This window comes from Cricetulus griseus, chromosome 2 (genome assembly GCF_003668045.3).
Source record: "Cricetulus griseus strain 17A/GY chromosome 2, alternate assembly CriGri-PICRH-1.0, whole genome shotgun sequence".
NCBI lineage: Eukaryota > Metazoa > Chordata > Mammalia > Rodentia > Cricetidae > Cricetulus > Cricetulus griseus.
Window position 1 is genome coordinate 34,788,837 of NC_048595.1, and position 12,660 is coordinate 34,801,496.

Sequence of the window (12,660 nt, forward strand, 5' to 3'; positions counted from 1 at the left end):
AGCACCTGCACAATTTTCTGTAGATGAGAAATTCCTTTAGTCATAATTCTAACTCAAAATGCAGATAGAGTTTCTCCAAGGTTTCTGAAAAGGGAGGAGAGGTAGCAATAGGCAAAGACCAAACAGTGGAAAACCTCAGCCCCTAACACTATGGGCACTTGGATACAGATGAGAAGGAAAACAGTAGGCAGGACTGCTTGGAGCAGTGAAAAAGACTACCCAGAAGACCAGGGGAAGGAGGCAGCAATGGTCAGGACTTCACCTACACACACACACACACACACACACACACACACACACACAGAGAGAGAGAGAGAGAGAGAGAGAGACAGACACACACACAGACACACAGACACACAGCAGACACACACACACACACACACACACACACACACACACACACACACACACACACACACACACAGAGCAGAACCACCCCTCCCTCCCAAGCCATGCAGACAGCTGAGGTTACTTCATCCTCCCCACAAGCTGTGGCCTACACCTCATTTTCCTCACTTACATTTGCTTTGGTCTCCTCTGAACACTGAGGTGGTGAGAGAACTTGCCCCGAGGTTAAAGATGTACAATTAAAGAGCCACCAAAGCTTTCAGGCTGCTCTCTGGGCCCCAGGGTCACAACAACTATCACATCATGCACATCCACACCAAAATGAGCAAAGCAAACTCCTGCTAGTGAGGACAAAGGAGCCACTGTTCCCTTAAACAGAGAAAAATCTACTTCTGAACCAGAAAACAATCCCTAAGACAGAACCACATTGGCGAAATTTAGAGCCTCTAAAATACTTTAAATCATCTAAATTAACATTTAAGTGGAAAAAATGTTTCTCAATGAAAAAGTCTCAAATTAAATGAATACTTATCACATTAATCTGAAGAGAAACATGTAAAACAAAGTGAATACAAAAATCAGAACATGAAAGCCTATTACTAACAACCCAACCACTCCAGTTTCACTTAGCTGAACAAAGTACAAAAATAAACAGCAAAAAAATGATGACAAATGGAAAATAGCAGACGTTTTACTGTATTTATATCCAATATTGTTGAGGACCCAAGTACAACAGAGCATACCTGTTAGTTTCCCTTGGAGACATTCCTTTAAGATAGTCTCAATAAGCTGACTCAAAGTCTTTTGCAAATGAGAGACATGAGAGACATGAGCTCCACACCAAGCCTATCAACAACAGGGCTGTCCTGGGCCAAACCTGTCTGTCTCACACACCTGGAAGGTATGGCATGCTCTAAATTTTGGAGTCTAAAAGATCCAGAAGTCAGCTGTGCAGATACTAAAAGCAAAAGACCCAGTCAGGAGATTGGAGAGGAGCTGATCCCAGGCCCAGGCAACACACAGGGTTTCCCCATAAGAAGCTTGCCATAGAACAGTTGTCTCCCACTCTGAAATAAGGCACATTATATTCCAATGCTTTCCCTCTTTTTTCTGGAGGTCCTTCCTACCACAATCTCAAGCTTTCCTCCTTACATTTAAATCTGAGTGGGATTTTTTTTGGGGGGGGGGCTTGTTAAAATATAGAGCAGGATACTAATTGCATTTAATAAAAAAAAAAAAGAAATAAGTGGCCAAAACCATCTTCCATTCATTTTCTTTCTTATTAGGTTTGCTTTTTGCCTGTAGTCATTTTTGTTCCTCTACTACAAGCTTTTCCAGTTCCCTCACTTCCCTTGCCGAATGGAATACCTAGACAGCAGGAGCTCTGATGAGAACCTGATCCACAGCCATCTCACTAGAAGGTACTATCCTATCTGGGACTCAAATTTTCTCTCATTCATCTTCCAAATTTCCTCTGAATTTTATCAGGATCTTGGTACCTAGAAACCTTTAAGATTCCCACACACATACACAAAGGGGGTGGAGCTTTAAGTTACAATTAATAGCAGGTCTTGGGCTCCCTATCATCTTCTTGAGGGTGATCTAAAGATTAGTCCAGAGGACATAGATATGTGGCCCTAAAAGCACCTTCCCACGTGCTGATCACAGCCTTGCAGAGGCCTAATGAGTTGAGATGCATTACCTTTATCACTTTCCCTAGATCCCCTTCAATCCATCACTATGTCACAGCAAGAAGTTAGATTGATCTGACAGGATTTGCTCTTCTTCACAAACCCATCTAAGTTATTGCTGAGAATCCCACATTCTTCTAGCTGTTTGCTGATTGATTATCTGACAATCAGGTCAAGTATCTTCTCTAGAATCACAGTAAACCAACAGGTCTATAATTTCCAATATCATTCATATTCCCCTCTTAAAGATAAGCAAGACAGCAATGCTGCCTCTCTAAAGCAACAGCTAATGCTTAGTTATGATGCACCTAAGTGCCCTGGAACAACCCCATAAGGGCTCACTGATTCTGGAGATAGTCTTTACTCAGATGCAGATCCTGGAAAACAGCACCAAGTGTGGGTCATGAAAACCTTCATTCTAGACTGGTGGTGGTAGTGCACACCTTTAATCCCAGCACTCAGGAAAACAAATCTGAGTTCAAAGACAGCCTGGTCTACAAATCAAATTCCAGGACAGTCAGGGCCACACAGAGAAACCCTGTCTGGGGGGTGGGGGGGGGTGCATGCCCAAGTCTGGGAAGCAGGTTGGTACATAGGGACTTAAATCCCTACTATAATATCTTCAGTATGACAATATACAGACAGGCAGGAAAACAGACAAATGGCCATGCCCTTGAGTGAGAGGTAAAAGATGACACTGACAAGCAAACTGAGGCATAGATCAGGTTCTGCCTGCAAGAACACTGGCAAGATCTTCTGCAGGACAAGCAAACAGAGCTATGGAACTATTTGAGCTTACAATCCAAGTGGAAAACTAGGAAGCACATACACATAAGCATGTTCCAGGAAGCAGCAAACGCAGTGATGGAAGTACCAAGCAATTATGGAGACTCAGAAAAGATGAATCACATGTAATAGAGGTGTGCTGGATTTAGAGTCATGCTCCAGCAGGGCTTACTCAAGGACTGAAAAGTGTAAGGGAAATAATATGGAGCATTAGAATATGGATCCTAGATTCTCAACTCAGCAGACTCCACAACCAGAATTCCCAACCAACCACCCATCCCCATTGGTAGGAGGCAGAACGGAAGTGGAGCTTGGGCAGCTCGAAAGCAACATTCCCTTTCATCTTCATCTAAAGACTCTTCCCTAAGGCACAGTCCTTGTCTAAGCAGGACTGATTCCAATACTCCACAGGCAAGCCTTGAACAGGAAAGAGGAAAGGAAAGGGGTGTAGTGTCTGCAGCAGGTAAAACCACCTACCACTCAACAGACATACCCCTCTAGCAAAAGCTGACCACAAGAAATGAAGCCAGTTTATCTTTCTGTGGTCCTGCCTCCCAAGTCCCAATGGTGAGGTCTTCTCCCCTCTGGTCTCCTAATGAAAGCTACTCTCACCAAAGCAACAGGTCTGTGCATCCCAAAATTACGCACTGTAACCTAAATACTGCAGGAGGAGCTGCCATCCTGGAGCCACCCACACTTGAATCTCCACACTACAATGAACTATGGCACTGGCATCCAAGCATTCCATCATACACCTGGCACAGGCATCTCTCTTCTGCTAATCCAAGCTTCCTGGTAACAGTGTCTTACAAAATACAAGGTCTTTGTATACAGTTGGTAACTAAGGAAGAAAAGCAAGAAATTTTCCTTTCGAACAGCCTGGAAGTGACACCTGTTCAGGTTATCTAATGCCACATAACAAATTATACTAAACCAGGTATGGAAGTATACACCTGTAATCCCCCTGCTTTGTGGGCTGAGACAAAAGGATGGCAAGTTCAAAGCCAGCCTGGGCTACAAAATGAATTAAAGGACATCCTGGACAACACAGTGAAACACTTTATAAAAGAAAAGCAAACAAAAAATATCCCAAAATGCATGGCTTAAAGCATTAAGAATCAACTGTTCAGCTAGTGGTGGCACATGCCTTTAATCCCAGCACTTGGGAGGCAGAGGCAGACAAATGGATCTTTGTGAGTTCAAGGCCAGTCTGGTCTACAGAGCGAGTTCCAGGACAGGCTCCAAAGCTACACAGAGAAACCCTGTCATGAAAAGCAAAAAAAATAAAATAAAAAAATCAACTGTTCAAGCCAGGCAGTGGTGGTGGCGCATGACTTTAGTCCCAGAACTCAGGAGGCAGAGGCAGGTAGATCTCTGAGTCTGAGGCAACCTGGTCTACACAGCAAGTTCCAGGATAACCAGAGCTATGCAGAGAAAAATCAAAAAGAAAGAAAGAAAAAGAATCAACAATTCTGTCACAGTTCCTTTAAGTCAGGAGTATGGCAGGTGCTGGGCTGGCATTCACTTCCAAGATAGCTCACTAAAATGACTGGTAAACTAGTGCTGGGTGTTGGATTACAGTCTGTTTTTACACATGTGTGTCTCTCTGCAGTACTGTTTGAGTGACCTCACAGTGTGACGACTGGCTTCTGCCAGTGTTTCTTCTAACCTAGCCTGGAACCTTAGTTGCACACTGTCTTTTCTACTACATTCCACTGAAGACAGGTTATCTATGAGTCAGTGTAGGAGTGTTAACACCAGGAGGGAAGGTCATCTGACTACCACAAACAGCACTCCTTCAAAAACCACAGAACCCAAGGAAAAGACCAAGGCTGGGAAAGAATTATTTTTATTTCCCAAAGCTGAGATTAGGGAGAAACAATGTATCCAATGCTCCACAGAGACTTCACGGTTCTATCTTGCCCTGGTACACTTGTAACCAACCTGCCCTGGAAGGCAAGTACTTCAAAGAGTTAACTAAAAGTCAGAAGATAGGAGAAAACTCTGGGTCCCAGGAAACAAGATTCTCCTCCCTCCCTCTTGCCCACCCAACCTTTTCTGAAGCAACCATACAACAGTTACCTGAGGATGAATCTGTGGCTTGTCGCACGTGGCCTCAAAGTCCAGCACTAAAAAGTAGTGATACCTCTGGGGAGGAAAGGGCACCATTGCCGCCATTGACGCGCCAAAGCCGTGGGCCGCCAGCTTTCTGGTGGATATGGAACAGAACTCCGGAACACCACAGGGAGAAAATAAGTGGGAGCCCAGCACTTTTCTTGCTCTTGAAAGTAAATATGAAGAAAATCGAGCTGCTCCAGTCTGTAAAGGTGCTAGCATTGAGCATCCAGAGGCATCTAAAACTTAGGGGAGGAAAGTTAAAAGAAAAAGAAAACAAAAACAAACAAAACAAAACAGAACCTGGGTTACTCCCCTCCCACTGTGGCCCAGTTCCATCCAGTCATCAGGAATATCCATGCAACCTGAGCCACACCCCACGGCTTCCAGGCCCACTTTCTGAATCACAGTTTTTGTTACTAAAGTTTAAGACCCTAACACCAGCACCTGCAGTGTTATTACTACAACTCTGTCTCCCAGATCTTTCTCAAAGCAACACACAAAACTGGCTTCATTTGTAAATGGAGCACTAGTTCAAAAGAGAGCAATGAGAGGCCTTCTGTAGTCACTTCTCAGGTGGCAATAGTTAACTTTAAAGCAAAGGGTTCCAAAGCTATTTGAGGTGAGCAACTGTTAGAAGCAGACTCACTCTCCCAGACACTCTCTTCAGCTCTCTTCCACATCTTTGCCTCTACCTCACCTACCTGTAACTTGGCATCTCCACATACCCTCTGCCTTCTCCTAGCAAGAAAGTATGAAAGCCAACAAAGCCAATCCCAGGGAATTCTGCTCATCACATTCTGATGATTCCCAACCTCCACACTGGTAAGCAGCTCCCTGAGGGAACTAGAAAGCACAGCTGGCAACAGCCTCAGGCCTCTTCCTCATTTGCTGCCTTGAGCCTCACTCTCTCCTAGAGGCCCAGGATGACTGTGAGGCCTTTTAAATAGGAAAAGGGAAGAGAAAACCCAGATGTGGCAGTAATAGGAGCATTTCTAAAAGTCTAGTAAAATTTTCTAAGGGAACATGTGCAAGAAGAAAAAAAAACCTGAATCATTTTTCCTTTACATTTTCCCTTTAAATTCACACAATATCTGCTCTCCTCTAAGGGCTAACTAAATATAAAAATCAAAGCCTTAGTTTTACTCACAAATAACCTGATCTAAAAGAGGGAAACAAGGCAGAAGTACAGGAATGTGTCCTTCCCCACCTTAGACCCAATACTCAAATGTCCCCCAATTTTAATTCTCAAACAAGAGATCTTACCATTTAATATATACATTGCATCCAGTTTATACTTCCTGACACCAAATTCCAACAGAACCAAAGGCTTGCCTCTGACTAGCTATAAACAGACACTGTCTTCCCATACAGGGTAGGAAGACAGCACCCTGAGTGAGAACTGTGGCGCACACTTGGGTACAATGAGGCCACTATCACCTGAACAAAAAAGTACAATGCCAAGTATGACTTCTCTTCTCAGCTCTCTCCTGACTCACTGAAAGTCTACAATCACTTGCCTATGTATCTATTAGGATACACACTAGAGTGAGCAATTGACTTCTGTATCTAAACATGAAATATCACAAGGATTGTGTGAAGACTAAAAAAGAATCCTCATGGATGCTAACACAAGCATAGTACTTGATTTTATCATTGCTTTACAGCCTCCCCCAAAACTTCCAGTCCAGGGAGACAAAGGCAAGCTTGAGTTTCACTATGTAATCTCTTGTAAAGGTAAAAGGACCAATGACTCTTGGAAAGCTAGAATCCAAAATAAACCTATTCTCTCACTCACTCCTCAACAGTACTGGGAAAACAAGTGACAAGATGATAATGGCTCCATTACCCATTCTAGTTTAGATGCAATGTCCTTCTGGACCTTAGACCTCTTCTAACCAACTAAGCCAGGAAGAAAGAATTTTGAAACTCTTAATGTGTCTATAGTATACACAGTATATAAATCAACTAGACTCTGCCTGCCAATACCACAGGCAATAGTCTTGACTAACAAGGAGTTTCTGTTCGTGTTCTGACTTTCAGCACCATGGGCATGCTCTGTTATTCAATTCCCTACCTGTAAAATGACAACAATAATAGTATCTACTCTTAAGGTGAGAATGGAACAAGAACAGAGGTAAAACATCAAGAGCAGTGTCCAGCATACAATGGCTCAGAAACTGTCAGCTCATTATCATTGCTACAACCGTGAAGCTGGCTCTTCCCTCAGATAACAGAGTTGTCTCCTATATCCCTATAACTTCCTAGGCCTCCCAAAGGGCACAGTATATACCCTACCCCCTCCCTTGGAAAACACACTGATAGCTAGAGGGCCTTTAATCTTACAGGCTTTGTTTTCCCATTTGATTTTATCCACATCAAGAAGGACCATGTGGAAGTCTTAAGTCTTAGGAATAGATTGGAGAGATGGCACCTAAGTTTGATTCCCAGCATCCACATGGTGTCTCACAAGCATCTGTACCTCCAGTCCCAGGGCACTGGATGCCCTCTTCTGGTCTCTGCAGACACTGCATGCACATGGTACACAGACATACATGCAGGCAAGCAAAACACCCACATGTGTAAAAATAATAAAATAGACATTAGGAGGTCAGGCCTCCACATGTCAACACTGGGTTCCAAACTGCCCTCCTAACAATTCCGATCAAGTCACAGAACAGAGGGTAATGCTTCCTCTTCCCTTTATAAAAAGTTCAATTTGAAAACCATTAAAAATGCAACAAAGAAAAATCTTTATCAATTGGAGTTGGGAGAATCAGAGGGGTCTAAATGAAGAATAAGAGCCAAGGCAGGTGAGAAGAGCATCCATACAGAGGTAGCAAGGTACACTGCATCATGTCAGAGCCAAGGGCAGGCACAGGGGGCATTCATGCCAAAAAGAACTTAATGAGATTCATAGACAAGATAAAAAAAAGTCACTCCCAAGGAAGGGATAGACAAGATAAAAAAAAAAAAAAAAAAAAGTCACTCCCAAGGGAGGGGTAAAGGGCCAGTAACAACAGAATAGTTACATATAAAAAGGATAAGCAAAGTGCATATATTAAGGATAATGTTTCTCACTACTAAAAAGAACCAAAAACTGTGGCAGTGTTTTGGAATTGGCAGTAAGAATCTGAATTCCTAATTTCTGGTACAGATGGACATGGATATATAAATGTAGATATAAATAAAAGTATAACAGCCAGGTGGAGGTGGTACACACCTTTAATCCCAGCACATGGGAAGCAGTAATAGGTGGATCTCTTTGAGTTCAAAGCCAGCCTGGTGTATAGAGTGAGTTCCAGAACAGCTAGGACTATACAGAGAAACCCTGTTTCTAAAAACCAAAACAAAAGTATGATTGCACACACAAAAACAGATATAAATTCACACTCTAGCATTGACTAAGGATGGGTTAACAGCAGTGAGTATACCTACCACACCAGTGCCTTCCCAATACCACACTGTCCACAAAATGAACCAGAACTCCTTGGAGAAATGGCAAGAAAACTACAAGATAAATCTAAGACATCCTACACGAAAGGAAGGGAATGCTCAAAGAATAACAGAAATATATCAAAGGGACTCAAAAGCCACATTGAGAGGACGCTTGCTGGTTAAAAAAGAGTGATGGTGACGGAGCATAATGTAATGAATAACCAGGAAACCATGAGTCCATAAAGATGTAATAAATACTACTAAAATCTATGGAGGTATATAAAGATGGTTTCAATATATTTCTCCACAGAATCCTTATCAGTTACAGTAAGAAGTAATTCTGTAATGGAGAGGAAGAGCAGACATCACCTTATACAACCAGTCAAAAATAAGCATCATTGCTAGATGTGGTGGCATATACCTTTAATCCCAGCACTCAGGAGGCTGAGACAGGAATACAAGACCAGCTTTGTACACAGTGAGATCCAGGTCAACCAGGGTTGCATGGAGACCCTGCCCCCTCCCCCATCAAAGGCACCAATAATGGAATAAATCAAAATCACATGTCATGCCACTTGACAAGATGTAATGAGAACAAAGGATCATTTCTGATATCCTGCTGAAGAGGCATAATATGAGCCCAACTGTAAGAAAGTATCAAACAAACCTTAACAGAGGAACAATACATAAAATAACCAGCCCATAATCTTCAGAAGTAAAGTCATGATTGTCAAGGAAAATGTACTGAGGAAAGTCTAAAGAAGACTATGGACTTGAAAACTAAATGTCAACCAGTAACCAATCATACCCTTTTGCTACAAAAAACATTTCTGGTACAATCAACAAAACCTGAATGGACTAGATAGAGTTTAACATATCAATGTTAATTGTCTGATTTTGATAGTTGTATTGTAGCTGGGTAAGAAAGGGACCTGCTTGTAGAAAATACACATCAAGCAGGGCAATGGTGGCGAATGCCTTTAATCCCAGCACTCGGGAGGCAGAGGCAGGTGGATCTCTGTGAGTTTGAGACCAGCCTGGTCTACAAGAGCTAGTTCCAGGACAGGCTCCAAAACTACACAGAGAAACCCTGTCTCAAAAAAAAAAAAAAAAAGACAAAAAGACAAAAAAAGAAAGAAAGAAAGAAAGAAAGAAAGAAAGAAAGAAAGAAAGAAAGAAAAGAAAATACACATCAAGTATCCTTAATAATGGGACATCAGTTCAGGACCTTAATTCTCAAATGCTTCAGAAAAGAAATCTTTGTATTGCGCTTCCAATTTTTATGTAAATTTTAAAAATCCAGGTGTAGACCAGGTGCCTTAGTTTGGGGCCAGCCTGGTCTACAGAGTGAGTTCCAGGAAAATCAGGGCTACACAGAGAAACCCTGTCTCAAAACCAAATAAATAAATAAATAAATAAATAAATAAATAAATAAATCCAAGCATAAGGCTGAGAGTGTAGCTCTGTGGCAAGGTACTTGCCTCCCATGCATGAGGCCCTGGGTTCAATCCCCAAATAAAATCCATGTGCAATGTAGTTTTGAAAACAAAACAGGATATGAGGGAGAGATCTTCTCATGGTGCCTACAGAAGGAATGCTACTTGTTCTCCTCTAGCAGCAAGACCAGAGGGGCAGGGCTGGGGGAAGACAGCTCTCACAGCAAGCATCCCATCTCAGCCCTCAATGCCACTGAGTCTCCACTGGAAAAGCTACCACTCAGTGCCCTTTTTAACTGCTTCACACAGCTCTCTCAGAAACACCCCCATAATTCCTCCAACAGCATCCCACCTGCTCGGGGGATGTGTGTGCTAGCAGCTTGGGGCTTTCTTTTCCATTGATGTCTTTATACTTTAGTTACAAGTGCGCAGAATGTAAGTCTATAGCTCCAATATCAATTGAGATTTTGGTGTCTGGTTGAAGCAAAGAACTCAAACAATTTATGATTCCCTGTACTTCGACATAGTATTTTTAAATCAGAGAACAAGATTTATTCACATTTATTCTCAAACATGCGTTCCTTATAGTAAATTAAAAGCAGTAAGCAGGCTATAACAAAAGAAAAAAATGAATGACTTTCATCTCAAATGAAGGGATCAGCTCCCCAATGGGAACAGGGAGGGGTAAATAGGGACTGCCCTGAGGCCAGCCTGATTTGGAGAAACAGGCCTGTGCCACAGCCCCTGGAGGATGGTCTCTGTGCAGAGTATTTACACAACAGACACCAATGGTTCCTCTGCAGCCATTACTGTCTATCAGGTAAATAACACATGTGCCAAGACACACATTTAATGAGGGAAATAATATGCCTTTATAAAAAGACTCAATCTGTATTTACCTGAGAGACTAAAGAAGCACCAAATCACCAGATTAGTGGAACCACAGAGGAGTCGTTCTGGTGTCTTGGGTAAATAGACATTTTATAGCCTCCATTACTGGAAAGAGAAGGGAGGGAGGAGGGGGTCATCCTTCAACACACACCGGCTGGGGGAGCTTCAGATAGGACAAGCTGAGGAGTCCATCAGGAAACATGTGGTCTCTTGACACCACCTTCTCAGCCATACACTCTTGAAGCATACAGGTCTACACCATCCCTGGATCCAATGCACACCACTGAAAAACCAGTTGGGAGGCAGGAAATACATTCCAAAGAAACTCCATGGTACTAAGTCTAGCTGACTCAAAAGCCTGGACCACCAAGCTTTTACTTCCCAGTCCTAGGGTAAGACCTTTGTCCTAGGATGACTCAGCAATTATACTCAAGTACCCAAGTCATAGAAACAACAAAGATAACCTGTCTGGAACCTATTTGGTGCCAGATTTTGACTTAGGCAACTAAAAATAACCCAAGAAACATGTAAACAAACTGCATGCCTTCAAAAGGGTGGCACATTCCTTTAATCCCAGCACTCAAGAGGCAGAGGCAGGCAGATCTCTGAGTTTGAGGCTAGCCTGGTCTACAGAGTAAGTTCCAGGACAGTCAGAGCTGTTATACAGAGAAAACCTGTATCAAAAACAATACAAATAAACAAACAAAATACATTTTAGCTTGAGCACAAAGCAGCAACAGTTAGGAGCACCTTAAATTAAAATAACTGCAGTGCAGTACAAGGACCCCCAAGCCTCTTCCCATACACAACTCCAGAGGTGTGACTCTTTCCACCTTACAGAGTGAGAAACTCTAAGTTAGAGTTAGAGGCACAGTAAACTCTTGCTCAAGTCCCCAAATGTGGCATTTCCTTCTACAAATCTGGGCCTCGGCAAATGCTGCTCCCTCTGTTTTGAAAAGCACTGCTATTTTTCACCAGCAAATTAACACCTTCTTTGAAACCCAGCTAAATCCCACCCTTTTTGTAGATTTCTCTGATAAAATTAATGGCTTCCATGTGACCCAGTAGCACAGTTTATTCTAACCTCATGACTTTTATCTTCTCACTATATGACACACTAAGTACCTGTCTCTTCTGCTACTAACAATTTTCAAAGACTCCACGAGGAAAGATAGAGGGCAGCAACAGAGCTCTGCATACATGCGCATGTAGAAAGAGGCATCCATGTGTGCATAAAAAGCATATTTTGTAAACTTTATTTTTTTTGTTAGGCACTTTCATGCATCTCAAATTTTCACACAGCTTAAAAAGAGAAGCACTGAGTTTTAATCTAAATGGCACATGAGTTTTAGAAATCTGGAAACAACAGAGTTGGTTTCTTAAAAGCAGCAACTACATTTTATTCATTTCTTTACTCCCAGCATATAATCAGGCACAATTAAGAAAGTAAAGGCTTGTTAAATGGATTAATATGCCCAAAGCCATGATGCCAATTACTCTAGAAGTAGAACATGCTAGACAGAGCATACCAAAGCACACCAAACAAAGCTAGCTAGCTAGCTTCCTTCCATCCCTTTTTGCCATTCTCACATTTTTCCCTCAGAGAAAGAGAAAGAGAGAGAGAAAGAGAGAGAGAGAGAGAGAGAGAGAGAGAGAGAGAGAGAGAGAATATTGCCTTGGTGCAGGAATACTATTAAAAGGATTAATTTAAGGTCCGGTGTTTGGACTGTCACATCCAATCACTGCACACAGATCTACAGCTTCCCAAATCAGACTCATGCAAAAAGGAATCAATGGCAAGGACACGGAGGGTCTGAACAGGCATACTAATAGCCTTCTGAGGTGCCAGCGGCCAGCTTTGACACTCCCATAAATTATCTGCCTTTTGATTTTACCTGTAGCTGTGGGGCACAAGGCACAATTTTGAACATATCAAAGCAATCCCTCCTAACCCA

The 12,660-nt window shown here is 42.4% G+C and overlaps 1 protein-coding gene across 7 annotated transcripts in view; it reads right to left on the bottom strand.

Moving 5' to 3' along the window:
- Eri3 (ERI1 exoribonuclease family member 3) overlaps positions 1–12,660 on the bottom strand; it is a 130,218-nt gene that overhangs the window by 111,869 nt on the left and 5,689 nt on the right. For 5 of the 7 annotated variants that reach the window (XM_035439681.1, XM_035439680.1, XM_027402618.1 and 2 more), the window contains exon 3: positions 4,908–5,185. The exons of 1 other annotated variant lie outside the window; for it this stretch is intronic. In XM_035439681.1, the coding sequence (XP_035295572.1) occupies positions 4,908–5,162 (255 nt within the window). In that variant the 5' untranslated portion in view covers positions 5,163–5,185. The remainder of the gene's footprint in view (positions 1–4,907; positions 5,186–12,660) is intronic. One more of the 7 variants, XM_027402617.1, reaches the window with a different exon arrangement.